This window comes from Pelophylax lessonae (assembly GCF_965119305.1).
Source record: "Pelophylax lessonae genome assembly, chromosome: 6".
Classification (NCBI taxonomy): Eukaryota; Metazoa; Chordata; class Amphibia; order Anura; family Ranidae; genus Pelophylax; species Pelophylax lessonae.
Window position 1 is genome coordinate 96,830,885 of NC_138773.1, and position 17,784 is coordinate 96,848,668.

At 44.0% G+C, this 17,784-nt stretch overlaps 1 protein-coding gene across 1 annotated transcript in view; it reads right to left on the reverse strand.

The window, feature by feature from the left end:
* Window positions 1-3,335: 3,335 nt before the first annotated feature.
* The window catches only part of GET4 (guided entry of tail-anchored proteins factor 4), a 39,700-nt gene continuing 25,251 nt past the window's right edge, over window positions 3,336-17,784 (reverse strand). The window contains exons 6-9 of the mRNA XM_082260981.1: window positions 11,377-11,517; window positions 7,572-7,647; window positions 6,788-6,860; window positions 3,336-4,205 (exon numbers count right to left, since the gene is read on the reverse strand). Coding sequence (XP_082117107.1) covers window positions 4,114-4,205; window positions 6,788-6,860; window positions 7,572-7,647; window positions 11,377-11,517 — 382 coding nt within the window. The 3' untranslated portion in view covers window positions 3,336-4,113. The remainder of the gene's footprint in view (window positions 4,206-6,787; window positions 6,861-7,571; window positions 7,648-11,376; window positions 11,518-17,784) is intronic.

Sequence of the window (17,784 nt, forward strand, 5' to 3'; positions counted from 1 at the left end):
GAAGGGTACCTGTCAAAAACAGGTACCCGTTCCCCCCTGAAAGGTGCCAAATGTGGCACCAGAGGGGGGGGGCAAGGAAACAAAGGAGTGGAAGTTCCACTTTTGGGTGGAGCTCCGCTTTAAATAATCTACAGGAGTCTCGCTTCATTTTTTTCTTCACAAGACCAGATTACTGCTGTTGCAGAGACCTGTCACAAATGAGCTTAATCAATAACCTAAATATTTGGTAATGTACTTTACATTCATTTAGCTATCCTAATTTCTGGTGTAATGCACACTTCGGAGCTAGGAGACAGTAGGTCATGAGCATAGTAAGGCAGCTGACCTCCAGTGACAGTCACACTTCTAACGCAAGCTCAAGAGCTAGACACAAAACAGGCAACGTTAAATACCCATAAATGAATATACCCAGGAACTGTAAAGCAAAACTTACATCTTTTTTTTGCGTGTACAGATTTCAGAACTCTTCCATATTTATACTAACAGTAAAATATAGGAGGGAGCTGGCTGGAAAAAACCTTTAAATGAAATTAGGAGATCTCTGATGGAAACGACAGAGGAATGTGGGCTAAAGGACAAAAACACTCTACAGAAATTGAGCAGTAGAGAACAGAAATTAGTCCTTTTGTTATCCATCTTGCTTTCCAGACTTTACTGTATGCAGACCTTGGCACATATGAATCACAATGTCATGTCCTATGCAGACCTTGGCACATATGAATCACGATGTCATGTCCTATGTACAAACTCATACACACAACCCCCCCTAAAAAGAGATACTGGACCTATCACAGGCACTTGTTAAAAATGCCAACTATGCCTGGTGCCTGCCTTTTCACCTCTCTCTCCCTCCATTCAGAGCGCTTTTCTTTGCTTGAAGTTATATTACAGCTTCTATGAATGGAGGAGGCAGGCATAGTCAGCTCTCTTGATAAGTGCCTAGAATATGATCAGCAGCTCATATTACCTTCAGCAGCACCAGACTACCAACACAGGGGTATGGGGTTGCAGAGAACTAAAGGCTTCAACTAAAAGAGCAGACAGCGACACATCTGTTGAATAAAAATAGAACTAAATATACACAAGCTTTAAAAAGGATAGGTTCACCTTTATTTCGGGTGCAACATGCTCAGCATCTGCCTGCTCTTTCCTCGACCCCCCTCTCCTGTGACAGCAGGCTGGTGATCTTCTCACATCCGCTGTCCCAATTCAAAAAGTGCGTGGCTGTGCAGGGCTCCGCCCACATGGGTGCGTCCACTCGTTCACAGAGCCCAGTGAATCAATGAACTACAACTACTGCCAGCCTTTGTGGCCGACAGCTTGTAGCTCTCAAAAAACTACCAGGGTGCCAATTAGTGCTTTAGGTAGGTCATTGAGCTTCCCGTCATTCAGGAACTGCCTGCTGGTATTTGAGGTACAGGGAGACAGCTACAGTGAGTTTGCAGCAGCCTGCAGATCGAGGATGCAAGGCTTTACAGGCTCCAAAAAAAAGTTTTAATAAAGCATATTTTTTACCTGCAAAAAAATGTGCATTATTTTTTCTTTTAAAGGAGAACTTCTCTGTTAAGTAAAGACTAATGTAGAATGTGCAAATAAAAAAAGTCTGCTTTATAGTCCGTTGTAGTGACAGCGAGACTTCTGACTCCACAATAGCCACTGCACACACCCAATAGCTCATTTGATAAAGTGTCCAGACAAGACAAAATGAAAGAAAATAAAATTAAGATGGTTAGGCTTGGTGCTGCTCTTATCATACTATCCTAGGTGCAAGCCCACAAATGCAGTCATGATTATTACAGCCCTGACTATACGGGGATTGCCTTAGAAAGTTCAGAGGAAACATTTCCGCAATCTGAGTCTTGGTTCTAAGGCTAGATTTACACTCGTGCAGGTGATGCAGCTTTCTTTTGCATGGGCACAGAAGCTCATTCATTTGAATCAGCTTACTGTACCTGTGAAAAAAATAAACACAGGAAAAAAGCCCAACCCTTTTTAAAAAAGCAGCCGCATGAACCACGCTGCATTTTTTAATGTGTTTAAATTTTTTTCCTCATTCACACAATATATACAGAAAAACTGCTGGGGGAAAAAAAAAAAAAAAAACAAACAAAGCAGATTTGATCCGCATGGAATCTTTTGGGCTTGTTCACATGTGCAAACATGAGTTTTTCTAATGTAGGTCTCCACAAGAACACCATTACAATAAAAATAAAATAAAAATTACAGCGCTCAGCAAAATAAAGAAAATACAACACCCATGCAGAGTGATAATGTCCAAATAAGAAGATAATTAAACAAATAATCCGTAGTGGTCTTAAAGTTAATAAGGTGATCCTAGGAATGCTTGGGACAGTCCTTCACCAAAATGATCCACCATGTGTCACCGCCACCTTAGGCAGAAATGCAAACTCACCAGACACTGTTGCGGTCTATTTATAATATAAAAAAATAAATAAAAGATTTAATAGACCGCAACAGTGTCTGGTGAGTTTGCATTTCTGCCTAAGGTGGCAGTGACACATGGTGGATCATTTTGGTGAAGGACTGTCCCAAGCATTCCTAGGATCACCTTAGAGTCCGTTCACACTATGGCGACACGACTTCGGGGGCGACTAGTGAAGTCGCCATACACAGCGACTTTTGCGCAATTTGCACGGACTTCACATAATGGAAGTCAATACAAGTCGCTCCGACTTTGGTCAAAAGTAACGCAGGAACATTTTTGTGAGTCGCTCCTATTAGAACGGTTCCCATAGCACAGAATGGAGCACGACTTGTCAGGCGACAAGTCGCGGTAGTGTGATCCAGCAGTTAATGAACTTTCAGACCACTACCGATTATTTGTTTAAATTATCTACTTGTTTGGACATTCTCACTCTGCATGGGTGTTGTGTATTTTTTTTTTGTAAATCCACACTCATTGCATATGGGCGTACACTTTACCATTAAAGCTTGCAGATTTACGTTTACAAAGAACACCATATGTTCCCTGTTCACGCCACAATGTTGGTGTCATCTAAGTTTTTTCTGAACAAAAAAATATAATAATAATAATAATAATAATAATAATAATAATAATAATAATAATAATACGCACACGATACCAGTGTTGTGGTCGTGAACAGGGAACATATCAGATTTGTCACACAATTTCCATTCCTAGATGGTTCAGTTTGAGTTTTGCAGTCTATGAAAAGAGGTTAAAAATCTGAATACAGAAATTAGGAAAACGACTGCACATGTGCAATTCTTTCCCCACAATGCTTTGTTGTCTAACCCACAAGAGATCTGATGGCCCAATCACCTTAAAAACAGAGGAAGAGCCCACATCAGTATTTCATAAGATACAATGTATTATTTATTTTGTAGCACTGCATTCTGTATCTTCCACTGGTATCAGCACTACTCCCCTTTTATTTTTAATTTTTTTATTACATAAAATATTTTCAGTGGCAATGTGACATCTTGATCATGATCATTGTAGTGGATCTGACGGGAGGAAATGTACAAAATCATCCTATCTGTAATAAATATTGCATATTAAAAGAAAGTCCACTGTATTTAAATAATTCAAAAGAGGTGTTTATATTGGCTGTGCCTTTAGCAAACCATAAGACAAATCACATACAAAGGGGTAAGGAAAAAAAAACTCAAGAGGTTTGTAGCGGGAAGAAAAAGCCCCAAATCCTCATGTTGATCTGTGACAATAACAGAGTTCTTGTTGCCATGGTAACATTTTTGGCTTTGCCAATAAGCTATATAGGGGAGTGACAGGCTGAAAAGAGACATACAAGTGCAGGGAGTATGATAGGTTGATCTGCTTGGCTGTCACGCTGTAAGAAAACCATGTGCTTGCTTGGCATTCATAGAAAGAATAAAAAATATATAGAGCAGGCTGGGAAAGATTGCCAACATTCACTCTAACTATTCTTTATCGGCTACCCCGTGACAATTTATTTAGAGCAAAACACTTAACTCTTCCATCATTGGGTAAGAGAGCAGCCCAGTGCAGCTGCTCACTAATGTCCCTTCAAAGACTCATCATGGAAAGAAGTCTGTTTTCAGCTCCAGTTTATATTGTTCTCTTCATGCAGCTCCCAGTCAGATTCTCGCTCAATCTAATTCGATAGGGCTGCTGTCATCCTGGCCATCCTCCACTTCATCCTCATCTTCACCAGCCCCCATTAGACTGTTCAACAGGTTACCTTTGTACAAAAAATGAAAAAAAAATTAAAATACAGTTCAGATAGGTTGCCAAAAAAGTTTTCAGCATTTAAAAACCCCATTTATAGTTAATATTTAAGAAGTAAATCCCTGCAATACATGCAAGTGGTTTTCCCCCCCCTTTAAAAAACCGGCAAGTACAGAAAAACACCTGGACTGTAAAAAAGGAACAAAGAAGATATTCATTGTAGGCATTTACTACTGTAAAGCTAACAGAAATGTACATTTTGAGTATGCTTCCCCATTATTACACTTTGAAACATATAGCAGTAAATTTCTAAATGCTCTCACTCTAGCAGTCATCTACATATTAGGGAACATGATAAACATTCAGAACTAGACTTGTGCTGTCACTGCTATTCTCCATGCCAGGTGTTATGCTAGTCCAGTGGCTTCCATGCTTTGAGTGACTGCTTAAAGTGAATTTGCAGCACATGAAGTAAGTTTACTCATGCCAAACCAGTAACTCAATGTGCTAAAAACAGAAGGAGATCAGCATTATACAGAAGCAACAAGCATTTTATCAGGGAGTCAATGGTAGCCAATGTATTCTTTCATGCAGTTAAAGAATAGCCAAGGTAAAATCAGATATCACTGGAGATCATCTGCTGTTTTAAATCTATACCTCACCCACCGACTTGCCCTGAAAGAGGGGAGCAAATCAATCACAATCCATGTGCAGCTCTACTAGGCAAGAGGCACAACCTGCATAAGAAATTTGCACATATGCTTGCCATTTCAATAAAATATATTCACAGGAAAGACAGGTTTAAAATATTCACACTGATTTATTTTTTTTCCCCCTTACACTTGAAGCTGATCCATCCACATATCGCTAAAACCTGTAAATATACTAGATTCCCTTTTGTGGAGTGCTGGAAATATTGTAATCCAATGTCTGATATTAAGCCATCTTAAGGCAATGTCATGTTAGGGCTGAATCATGAAAACTGGAGATGTTAGCCACAACAGTCTGCTTCCTTCTTTTATTTCCCCATTGGACATGAAACTGAATTTTCATCACTCATGTTCACTACACATTGCCACACTATATATAAAAAACACATATACAGTTAAACACACACACCAGCCACCTTGCTAGTACCGGATTGGCCCCCTTTTGCATTCAGAACTGCCCTAATTCTTCATGGTTTAAGTTCAACAAAGTGTTGGAAACTTTCCTCTGAGATTTGGGTCCATATTGACATGATAGCATCACGCACTTGCTGCGGATTTGTCGACTGCACATCCATTAAGCAAATCTCCTGTTCCACCACATCTTAAAGTTGCTCAATTGGATTGAGATCTGGTGACCATGGAGGCCATTGGAGTACAGTAACCTCATTGTCATTTTTAAGAAACCAGTTCGAGAGGGCTTGTAAAATGGTGCATTATCCTGCTGGAAGAAGCCATCAGAAGATGGGTATACTGTAGTCATAAAAGGGATGAACATGGTCAGCAACAATTCTCAGGTAGGCCATAGCGTTTAAACAATGTCCAATTGGTACCGAGGGGGCCCAAAGTGTGCCAAGAAAATATCCCTTACACCACCAGCCTGAACAGATCCATCCTAGAGATGGCGGTGCATGAAAATCCCAGATCAGCAGTTTTTGAAATCCTTACACCAACCCGTCTGGCACCAACAACCATGCCACGTTCAAAGTCTCTTAAATCCCCTTTCTTACCCATTCTGATGCTCGGTTTGAACTTCAGCAAGTCATCTTCACCACACCTAGACGCCTAAATGCATTGATTTGCTGCCATACGGTTGGCTGATTAGCACTTTGTATTACCATAAGCAATTAAATAGGAGTACCTAATTAAAGTGGCGTGCGTGTGTGTGGTGTGTGTGTGTGTGTTTTAATTATCTTGTCCTCAGAAACCCTTCTTAATCCAGGATAAGGTAAGGGGGCCTTACAAGACATGGTCCATTGGGAAGAAATTCCACCATGACTTCCATTGGTAATCAGAAGAACCCAGAAACAACTGTGCACTAGAAAATATTTACAAGGATAGCTAACCATTTCAATTTTTTATTTTTTTTTAATAAAGGAAGGGTTAGAATCTCCAGCAGCTTTTTGCGATTTGTCCTGGGGACCACTGCCACTGAAACAGAAAGCAATGGAAAATCCAAAATTTTACAGTAGACACTAGAGCAGGAGCACAGGGCAGATCTTCCAAAGGAGATACCAGTTTCAGTTACAACTATACAAGAAAAGGCATTCCTTTACTTTGTAGACATTTCTTCTCGCTTCCTGTTGGGTCTCTGACAGGAAGTGAGGAGAAATCTCAATTAGAAGCAGGCAGCAAAAAATGGGCCGACAAGAGCTGAATATCTTGGTCTACATTATTAAAAAATAAAAATCCCTGGATACTTGATCCAAAAAAGAACAGTTTTCAAAGTTTTTATTACGGTTCTGGCTTTGGTACCTAGTCAACTACTGTCCTGGATTAAGCACACAAAAGCTCAGACTTTTCCGATTGGCTGTATCAGACTCAGATGGCAGAACATTCAGGACAAGGATAACACTTGTACAGCTCTACACACCGATTTTCTACTCACCCAATAATCCCCCATATGAAGATGACTGTTTAGGAGGTACACCAAAGAAAAGCTGTCCTATCCTGTCCAGATACTGCAAAAGGAGAAAGACAGATCCATATATCAGTCTAGAAAGTACATGCATTTGTCCTTTATTAACCAAAAGCAAACTGCGATGTATCCCTGGGCTATGTGAAATCCCAGCTATTACCATGAAAAACAACCCCACCACAACAAAATGATGGGCAAAATGTAGCAGACATAGTGGGCACCCAATCATCACACCCATTATGGAGGTTGCTGGACATACCATTTATATACCATGGACATTAATATAATATTGGATCCCCTCTTGTAGCTATAGCAGCCTACACATAAGATTGTACAGCGTGTCTGTGGGAATTCATGTCTTTTCAGCCAAAAGAAGAGCATTTGTCAGGTCAGGAAATTCAGAATATGATCTGGCTTACAATCAGCATTCTAAATGCATCCCCGAGGTGTTCAGTATGGTTGAGGTCAGGGTTCTATGAAGGTCACTCCAATTCCTCCACACCAAACTCAATCCATTCATGTCTTCATTGACTTGGCTTTGTATACAAAACAGTCATGGTGGAACAGAGATCGGCCAGCTCCAAATAGTTTCCACAAGGATTGAAAGCGCACAATTGTCTAAAATTTCTTTGTATGCGGTGGCATTAACAGTACTCTTTACTGGAAACACCTGAAACTAATAATTTATAGTGTATGGACACAAAATTACTACAGCACACCATTACTACATTTCACAACAACTGTCCCAACCTACCTCATTATACATAGGATCTCTTTTTAAAGACGGCTGATACTGGTCACACAATATTGTAAATACTGTTAATTTCCCACTGCAAAAAAAATAAATAAAATCTGAATTACCACAGGTTTTCGATAATGCACATTTAACACTGAGATCCGCACATCAATCAGGAAACACAACTCCCAGAACACTTTCAAACAAGCCTGTATGTTGTGCATGCAGAGGAAAGCAACAGGGTAGCTTTATAGTGGTTCTAAACCTAAAACATCAGTTTTACACAAAGAGGTTGGGAACAGACCCCCGAATCAAGTTCTAAAAGTATTAAAATCACTTTCACAATACCTTTATTTCTTCTAGTTTGGGGGGGGGTCACATGACTGCTTCGATGTATTTTTAGCCAAACAGGCCGGGCGGTGGGAGGGACCAGCCTGCCGGCTATGACAAGAGGATCTGCTGGTCCCACCCACCACCCGGCCTGTTTGATATGAAGAGCCTCCTTAGCTTTTAAACCATAGGGAGGATGACCTTGCAGATCGTTGCCACTAACAGCCGTAAGAGGTCACTGAAGGATCAACTGGTATTTTTAGGCAAAATTCATTTAAAAAAAAAAAAGTCAAATTTATCACAGAATCTATGCAGGCTTTTTTTTTTGGGTTTAATGACACTCTAATGCCCCCCATTCAGGCAGTATGAAAACAAAAAGGAAGAGGAAGAAGAACTCTGTTCAGCTGCCAGAAGCAGAACATATCTGGTACCTTCACATTTAACGGAGCCAATAGCTCACTCCATTTGGCCCCTCCGGTGCTTGGTAAATGATGGAGCTCCATTACATGGGGACAAGAAGAGTAAAGCCTCGTACACACGCAACGATTATTGGCCGACCGATTGTCCGTCTTTTGTCCAGTGGTGTTTTGTTGGTTGGAATGTGCCTAGACTGCACACGAATTTTCTCGCCCGACAAAATTCTACTTCAGAAGTGATGTCATGTGTTGGTTTGCTTTCTTTGTGTTCTTTCTTCTCTGAGCATGCCCAGACTTGCTCATAAGATTTTCCCTGTCTAAATCTGTACTGACTGCACGAAAATCGACCGTGTTTTGACGGCGGACAAAAATTTTTATAGCCTGCGCACCAGATTTTTTTTCGGCCTAAAAGTCGGAAGCATCATACTAACAAGCCGAAAATCGGCAGATCAGTCGGACGAAAATTCCCTGCCGATTTTTGACGCATGTGTACGAGGCTTAAGCTTTGACTGGAGCAATTTAGAGCCAACAGACTTGTCTTTATTTGCTCCAGACAACTGAACAGATCGAAAGGCAGGTTTACTTTAAAAGATTTTAGGATTGTTGCTTCCATACATTGTGTATTGCTGCTCAGCAACTGCTATCAAGTTGTTACTCCATGAGGAAAGTTCAATACTGGTTCTAATAAAGATCTGGGAAGTCTTTATTTTCTCTGAGTCCATCCAAGATTTATCCTGGGTTCAGTCCTAATAAAAAGGGTCCCCAAAATACAATGGCTTTTTTTAGAACTGTTTTTGTGGGAGGCTTATTAACCGATATATAAAATGATCTTGGGACGCATTCACTGTTTTGTTCTGGCTCTTCTGTATTTCTCTAGTTTGAGCTACTGCTGGGTGTCCATTGAGGGAAGCCTTGCTGTGTGAGAGCCACCACACCACACCTCTCAAACTTGTTTGAAGTTTTTCTTCATCCGACTACACATGGACTTCTAAAAGCTCCCGCCGGCTTGAGTATGTGGTTCTAGATCACAGGCGTGATGTACTGTTTTTTAGTATTGGTTGAGCTACAAGTTGGATTTATGTATATATTCACATTGGTATTCCTTGTACATCAGCATTCTGACCCCAAAGAAGGGTCCCGTGTGCCCCAAGATGTAGTTTCTTCTGATGAGACTACTACAACCTCACATTAAACCATAAATTATAGTTTAGGAAGTTCTGTTTAAGATTTCTTCTATATTACAAGGGGAGGACTGGAAACATTTGGTCTGGAGGGAAAAAACACAACCAATTAGCCTTTTTATGACAGGCACAGATTCCTTAGGGCTAAAGAAAATGTACCATTCATAGAGTGCTAAAGTGCTGCATTGATTGGGGGGCATGATGAAAGCTTCCTACAGCATACGAATAACTGACAAACCCTTTCACACCTTTCAGTGCTGGCTTCCTTTGTGGCACTCTGCATTCAATACCATGACATCTCAGGGCTGCTCAAGGAAGGCTATATATTGCCCAACATGTGTTACTAAATGTTTCAGAAATGGGAATTGAAGAACCACATCACTGATACAAGATCCAGATACAACTTTATTCCAATAAAAGTCAGGAGGACAATTCAAAAACATTTGAATGCTGAAGTATCTCCAATCAGGACCAACAGTCTAACATGTAGTTAGTAATGTCTCCCCCCCACCCCCAAGTCTAGTCCTCCCGTGTGTATTACTATTTGCATTTCAGAGTGTAATTTAAGGCTCCATTCACACCAATGCGTTTCTTTCATGCTTTTTTGCAGGAACGCAGGACATTTAACATGAGTTCTTATTGAACACGTTCACAGCAATGCATTTTTGGGTCTCCGTAATTTTGCGAAAGGGCCAGGGACTATTTAAATGCAAAACGGTGCTTTTTTTGCTTTTTTGGTTCAATAAGACTTTAATGGAGAAGCTGCAGAAAAGCATGTATTGTGTTTTTACTGCGATTTTGTGTTTTTAAATCTGCCAAACTACTAATTTTCCTAAAGCATAAAAAAGGCCAAAAGCCCTGCAGAAACGCTCAAAAGAAACATGCATAGGTGTGAATGGAGCCTTAGACACATTCCAAACAGCTTGCTCAGCCTGAAAGCAAGTGCACTAGAAACCAGTTCCATCAGTAAAATATCATTTCGAAATGAAATAACAGTCAATACACTATTATGCTCTATGAGAAATGCAGAGAAGTCAGTAATAAGCTATTCAATTTCTAAAGCCTGGTACACACTATTCGTTTTTTTTTTTTTTCGTTCAACCCAGCAGGCTGAATGGAAAAAAAAAAAAGAAGAATGAAGAGCTCGGGAGTAGCCGCTGTACTATGCGATGTTAGTACAGCAATCTACCCCGCTAAGCTATTGTGTTCTGACAGGGGGACAGCCTCCCCGCAAGAACACTTCCGTCAGCACTCCCAGCCAATCAGCAGAACTTTTTAAGTCATGCTCCTTCGACAGAAGCTGGCTGAAGGTCCGGCTTCCGTCGCACCGGCTGCCACACTCACGGGCTGAATGTAAACCGGCTGATGCCGTCCAGTATTCGGCCTGTGTACGGCTCTTAAAAATGGCATTCAAGCCCAACACTCAAATGTTCCTTACCCCCTCCTCCTACCCTTCCTGCCTACACTGTAAAAAAGATCTCCATACCTACCTTCTTCTGGTCCTATGATCCTTCAGCCCATTCACCATAATACTTCAGTCCATTCACCCCGTGTCAATGAGTGGTAACGGCAGGGGAATCGCCAACAACTGGGCTATGGGAGCCCTATGGCTGATTTCACAGCTCCTGGAAATTCCCAGATACTGTGAAGCGCTCCATGACACAGGAGAGTCAGAGCTACAGGATCACATGACAACTCAAAAAAAAAAAAAAAAGTATACTGAAATTTATTTTTTTTTGCACAGGGTAGGCAGGTTAGAGAAAGTGGGAGGGAATATTTTTGAGAATAGTTAGTGTTAGGCTTGAATTCCACTTTAAACAGCCATCTCAGATTTCACTCTAACGTTTTCATAGTTCTGACATACACCCAATGCATAAAACAACAAAAAAAACATACCCCTCCACAGCCAGTAGTAGAAACCAAATAAAGTTTAAAAGAGGCTGTACAAAAGGAGGACCCCTCTCTATTGAAGGATGCTTCTCCGTATACGTTGTGAAAACCACTGATGCACTGGTTTTGTTTTTTAAACAGAGGAATCTAAAAAGGAAACAAAAAAACACATTGTAACTATACAGAAAACAGAAATTAAACGTTTAGTTCTTGTGAATCGTGGATCAGCAATTTTGGTACTGGGAATATGGCTTACTCTGTTTTAGTGCGAAGCCTAAGCGGAAAAAAAAAAAATAGAAAAATAAAAGCTAAGTAGAGAAGATAAATAAGGAGTTAAAGTGTTTGTTAACCCAGCATTTCAAATTTCTGATATGTGGATGGCTGTACTATGTACTTGTATGAAAAATGTTCTATTTGTATTGCTTCTTTTGTGTGAAATCTCTGGTGTTCCTGCCAGTCCCTCTGCTTTCCTGTTAAAAACTGACCACACTAAGCAGGAGAACACACCGTGGTTCGTTCTCTAGCTATGCTGGGAACTCCGTGTACTCGCCTCCAATGATCAAACTTGTCCTGACACACCTCCCTCTGCACAGCCTTTCACTGGGAAGATCAGTGTACTGGTACTTCTCCTCCCGCCAGCTCTTATGCAGCTGAGAACAGAGAGGAATGTGACAGGAAAAAAAAAAAAAAAAAAAAAAAAAGAAGACACACACGCACTCTCCCCCCCCCCCCTTTTTTTTTATATCTATACTCAAGGCCAATTTCTGTGCAACCACCACCACCCCCCCAGCTTCGGAATTACAGACTCCAGCAAAGCCGTCAAAGCCAGCAACTGCAAATCAGGATGAAAGATTGGTCCTTGGGACAGCAGATCCTCCCTTAGAGGAAGTCCAAGGAACATTGGCGACCAGCCTTACCCAATTGGAGTACCAAGACCGGCGAGGTCAGTCTGGACAGAATCCCTTCTGCTTTGATCCTGCAGAGGAGTCGTGGCAGAAACAAATTGGGTCAGCCCACCTTAAAATGCCGGCTACTTACCGAGCCGCCAGGACACTACTTGTGCCCTCTTGGTGATTGACCGACCACGGCCGTGGCATTGTCCAAATGAATTCGTACCGGACATCCCTGCAGACGAATTGTCCAATGAGCCAGACAAAGGCTTATCATTCGGATTTCAAGAACAATAAATCGTCAGTCTGGACTCTGCCAGAGTCCAGACCCCCTGAGCACATCTGTGCTGAGGACGCCTCCCCACGCGGACAGGCTGACATCTGTGGTGACAACCGTCCAGTACTGCACAGGGGAGAAAGGATTTTCCCTGTCAAAGTGCCAGAGAACTAAGCCACCTCTAGAGACCGTGGATTCTTGTCCCATTTCACCAGAATCTTTTTAGCAGAAATCATGTGTGGAACTCTGTGCAAACAGACTGCCTCGAGGGTGGACACCATCAGGCCCAGCACCCGCATGCAAACCCAGAGGGATGACCGTCTGCTGAACAACAAAAGCCGAATGGCCTCCTGCAGTGTCTGGAGTATTTCCTGAGGTAGAAACACTGGCTAAGGCAGAGTCCAGAGTCAGACCCAGATAGTCCAGTTTTGGTGGACAGAACCAAAAGCAGACTCCTGAAGGTTCAGAATCAAACCGAACTCCCTCAGAGTTGGCAGCGCAATCTCCAGTTGTCCATCAGAACAGTCGGAGACTCCGCTCGCAGAAGATCGTCCAGGTACCCCAGTACTGGGATCCCCTGCTGACTCAAACAATGCCAGCACAGGGGCCAACACTTTTGTGAAGACCCGAGGAGTGGTCCATGCCACAGAACGATAATGCTCCTCGCCCACAACAAAAAAACAGAGGAAGCATTGGTGACTGGCACATATTAGAATGTGCAGGTAGGCATCCTTGATGTCGATAGAAACTAGAAGAAATCCCTGACGTAGGGATGCCACCTACCGTGTGAATATACTCCATGTGGAAATTCTGTACTCGTACAAGCAGTTTAGTGCCTTAATGTCCAGAATTAGACGTACTTTGCCTTCCTTCTTGGGAACTGTAAAGAGGTTTAAGTTAAACCCCCTGAAAACGTTCCGAAATCGGAACAATAACCGCTTGAATGAACAAGTCTTGCACTACCCAAAGAGACCCGTAAGTGATCTGGGGACAAGTGCAGGTTGGAAGGGAAGAACCTTTCCGGAGAATAAGACCGAACTCTATCTCATAGCCCGACCGAATAACTTTGTGGACCCACATGTCCTATACCAGGGAAGTACATGAATCCGGAAACCAGCAAAGACATCTCCCTACCCCAGATACGGGTGAGGGCGCCCCTTCATGCAGAGGCAGCCTTACCCACAGGTCTTGAAGAGGCCCTGACTTTTGACCTTGCTTGAGACCCTGAGGGACGAAAAAACCTCTATGAGCCAAGGAGAATGGCCCACGTCTAAGACAGGGCTCTTTGCCCTTGGTAGCCTTGGTCCCCCCCCTGTGAGACCCTTAATGTCATCCAAGGAAGCTCCAAATAGGCAATCCCCTACAAGGGGGAGATTAGATAAGGCCTTCTTAGAAGTCTGGTCCGCAGATTAGTATTTCAGCCAGATAATACACCGAAGGACCACTGCTGATACAGACAGCCTAGAAATCAAAGGAGCCGCATCCAAAGAGGCATCACAGATAAACTGTAGACCCTGAACCAACTGATCGCCAGCTCCGCAAGACAGGGGGAAGCTGTTTCCCCTCCAGGTCCCGGTGCAAAATTTAGCTCACTCGGTCAGAGCTTGCGACACCAGGGCAATAGTAAATACTAGCCTGAATGCTGAACCAGCCACACCAAACATTTGGTGGGCCAGAGCCTCCGCCCTCCTATCAACTGCATATTTAAAGGTCAGGGAGTCCTCAACCGGAATGAAGGTAGCTTTATTTAACCTGGAAACCGACGAGTCCACTACAGGTGGGGCCGTCCACCTTTAAAAAACACAGTTAATCCTCATAAGGACACCGCTTGCAAAAAGCACTTCAGTACCACTGCGTTTTGGACAACCCTACTGTTTTATGACAATGTTGTCAATAGTGGAAAAAGGAACACCCTCGCCACTTTGGAGGACCTGTGGGTGCCAAAAAGGGACCAGGGCCTTTGACGCAGCATCAGCCGCAACCTCCATTTTTAAAGTGTCAGGCACTGACACAAACTATGCATTCACCAGCACCTTTTCAAGCACGGCTAGAGGAGCAGAGGAATCATTCTCACTATCTGAGTACTCAGGGTGCTTGGATGCAGACCCAGTAGGGTCGCTATATACTAAGCTCACCCGGAAAACATAAGGGCAAACATCAGGGCAGGCCGCCAACTGCGATCCCGCAAAGGGGACACCGACCAAGGGCTCACGACAGGACCCCACAAAAAAAAAAAAAACAAGGGGTTCGCTCTCCATAGAGAGCATAATAGGAAATAACAGCCTTAAAAGGGGGCCTGCCCGCTGTAACGCAGACACGCAGGCAGGGTACCCTGATGGTCCCACAGCGCTAAAAGGGGAAGATGCCCCACACAATAATGGTTGTCATTAAAAAATGAAGTGCCCCCACAGCACCAACCCTTACAAGGGAGGTGCCAAGCTGACCACATAGTCTAGCAGGCCTCAAGCCGCGGCCTACATTTTTGTGGCTGCCCAGCTGCAAGTGCACGGATTCCAGCCTGGCAGATGCCCAAAGGAAGAGTGGGGGCTTCAGCTAAACGCACTGGGGCCGCACCTGTCTCCTGGAATTTCCTCCATGCTCTAGAGACTGTGGTGAGAGACACAACAAACCTTCAGGCCATGGCACAAATTGATATGCCATCCTGGAGGAGTTGGAATGCCTAAGCAACCTCTATAGGGTCCAGTTATCGCCTCATACTACCAGTAGTGACACTGACCCTAGCCAAATGAAAAACTAGTGAAAAACAGTCAGAAAATATGAGAAGGGAAAACAATTTCAGTTGCCTTCACCTGTAAAACTATTCTGTTTTGGAGGTCGTCTCATTGTTGCCCATCTGGTGCCCCTGTTGTTAATTTCAATAACACCCAAAGCAGCTGAAACTGAACAATCCCCACTGACCAGATCAATATCCCAGGAGTTTAATTGACTTGATGCTATACTCTGAATAAAAGGTGTTCCCTTAAATTTTTTTGAGCAGTATAGAAGGATTTTTCTCATCTCCGTGTATCACATAACGCTAATAACTTCACAGGGTATGAGGGTTTACAAGAACTTTAAGATCTTCATATGGTAAGGACGACCAGCAAGGTACTCAGTTGTTGCTGCTTGCTGTGTTTCCGCAATCAAAGAGGAGAGACCACATTAGCAGGGAAAGTTCTCTTAGCAATCCCGTTGCTGGCAGCAGTGTTCCCTTTAAGGTGCGCGCGTGCGCGGTCGCGCAGTGGAAATTACGTCCCGCGCAAGCACCTAGTTAGACGGCGCAGCCGCAGACGGAGCGGCCAGGGAGCAGAGCGTGCACCCCGAGAGCACGCCCATCGTGTGACAATAGCGAATGAAAATTCGCTATTGTCATACGGATCCTCCTCCTGGCCAATCAGGGAGCGGGTCCTCCCGCTTCCTGATTGGCCGAAAGGCCAACTTCATGCCATTGGCCGAGGAGGAGGCGCCGGGACTCGGGAGGATGGAGACGCGGGAAGCTGGAAGCCGGGGACTGAAGACAGAGTGCCGTGACCGTCCGTGAGGTAAGTGCACGGGGTCGCGGGGGGGCATTGCTGTGGCACTCTGCAGTTTATTGGGGGCATTGCTGTGGCACTCTGCATTTTATTGGGGGCATTGCTGTGGCACTCTGCATTTTATTGGGGGCATTGCTGTGGCACTCTGCATTTTATTGGGGGCATTGCTGTGGCACTCTGCATTTTATTGGGGGCATTGCTGTGGCACTCTGCATTTTATTGGGGGCATTGCTGTGGCACTCTGCATTTTATTGGGGGCATTGCTGTGGCACTCTGCATTTTATTGGGGGCATTGCTGTGGCACTCTGCATTTTATTGGGGGCATTGCTGTGGCACTCTGCATTTTATTGGGGGCATTGCTGTGGCACTCTGCATTTTATTGGGGGCATTGCTGTGGCACTCTGCATTTTATTGGGGGCATTGCTGTGGCACTCTGCATTTTATTGGGGGCAATGCTGTGGCACTCTGCATTTTATTGGGGGCAATGCTGTGGCACTCTGCATTTTATTGGGGGCAATGCTGTGGCACTCTGCAGTTTATTGGGGGCAATGCTGTGGCACTCTGCAGTTTATTGGGGGCAATGCTGTGGCACTCTGCAGTTTATTGGGGGCAATGCTGTGGCACTCTGCAGTTTATTGGGGGCAATGCTGTGGCACTCTGCAGTTTATTGGGGGCAATGCTGTGGCACTCTGCAGTTTATTGGGGGCATTGCTGTGGCACTCTGCAATTTATTGGGGGCATTGCTGTGGCACTCTGCAATTTATTGGGGGCAATGCTGTGGCACTCTGCAATTTATTGGGGGCAATGCTGTGGCACTCTGCAATTTATTGGGGGCATTGCTGTGGCACTCTGCATTTTATTGGGGGCATTGCTGTGGCACTCTGCATTTTATTGGGGGCATTGCTGTGGCACTCTGCATTTTATTGGGGGCAATGCTGTGGCACTCTGCAGTTTATTGGGGGCAATGCTGTGGCACTCTGCAGTTTATTGGGGGCAATGCTGTGGCACTCTGCAGTTTATTGGGGGCAATGCTGTGGCACTCTGCAGTTTATTGGGGGCAATGCTGTGGCACTCTGCAGTTTATTGGGGGCAATGCTGTGGCACTCTGCAGTTTATTGGGGGCAATGCTGTGGCACTCTGCAGTTTATTGGGGGCAATGCTGTGGCACTCTGCAGTTTATTGGGGGCAATGCTGTGGCACTCTGCAGTTTATTGGGGGCAATGCTGTGGCACTCTGCAGTTTATTGGGGGCATTGCTGTGGCACTCTGCAGTTTATTGGGGGCAATGCTGTGGCACTCTGCAATGTATTGGGGGCATTGCTGTGGCACTCTGCAATGTATTGGGGGCATTGCTGTGGCACTCTGCAATGTATTGGGGGCATTGCTGTGGCACTCTGCAATGTATTGGGGGCATTGCTGTGGCACTCTGCAGTTTATTGGGGGCATTGCTGTGGCACTCTGCAATGTATTGGGGGCATTGCTGTGGCACTCTGCAATGTATTGGGGGCATTGCTGTGACACTCTGCAATGTATTGGGGGCATTGCTGTGACACTCTGCAATGTATTGGGGGCATTGCTGTGACACTCTGCAATTTATTGGGGGCATTGCTGTGGCACTCTGCAGTTTATTGGGGGCATTGCTGTGGCACTCTGCAGTTTATTGGGGGCATTGCTGTGGCACTCTGCAGTTGATTGGGGCAAGCTGGTCACTCTGC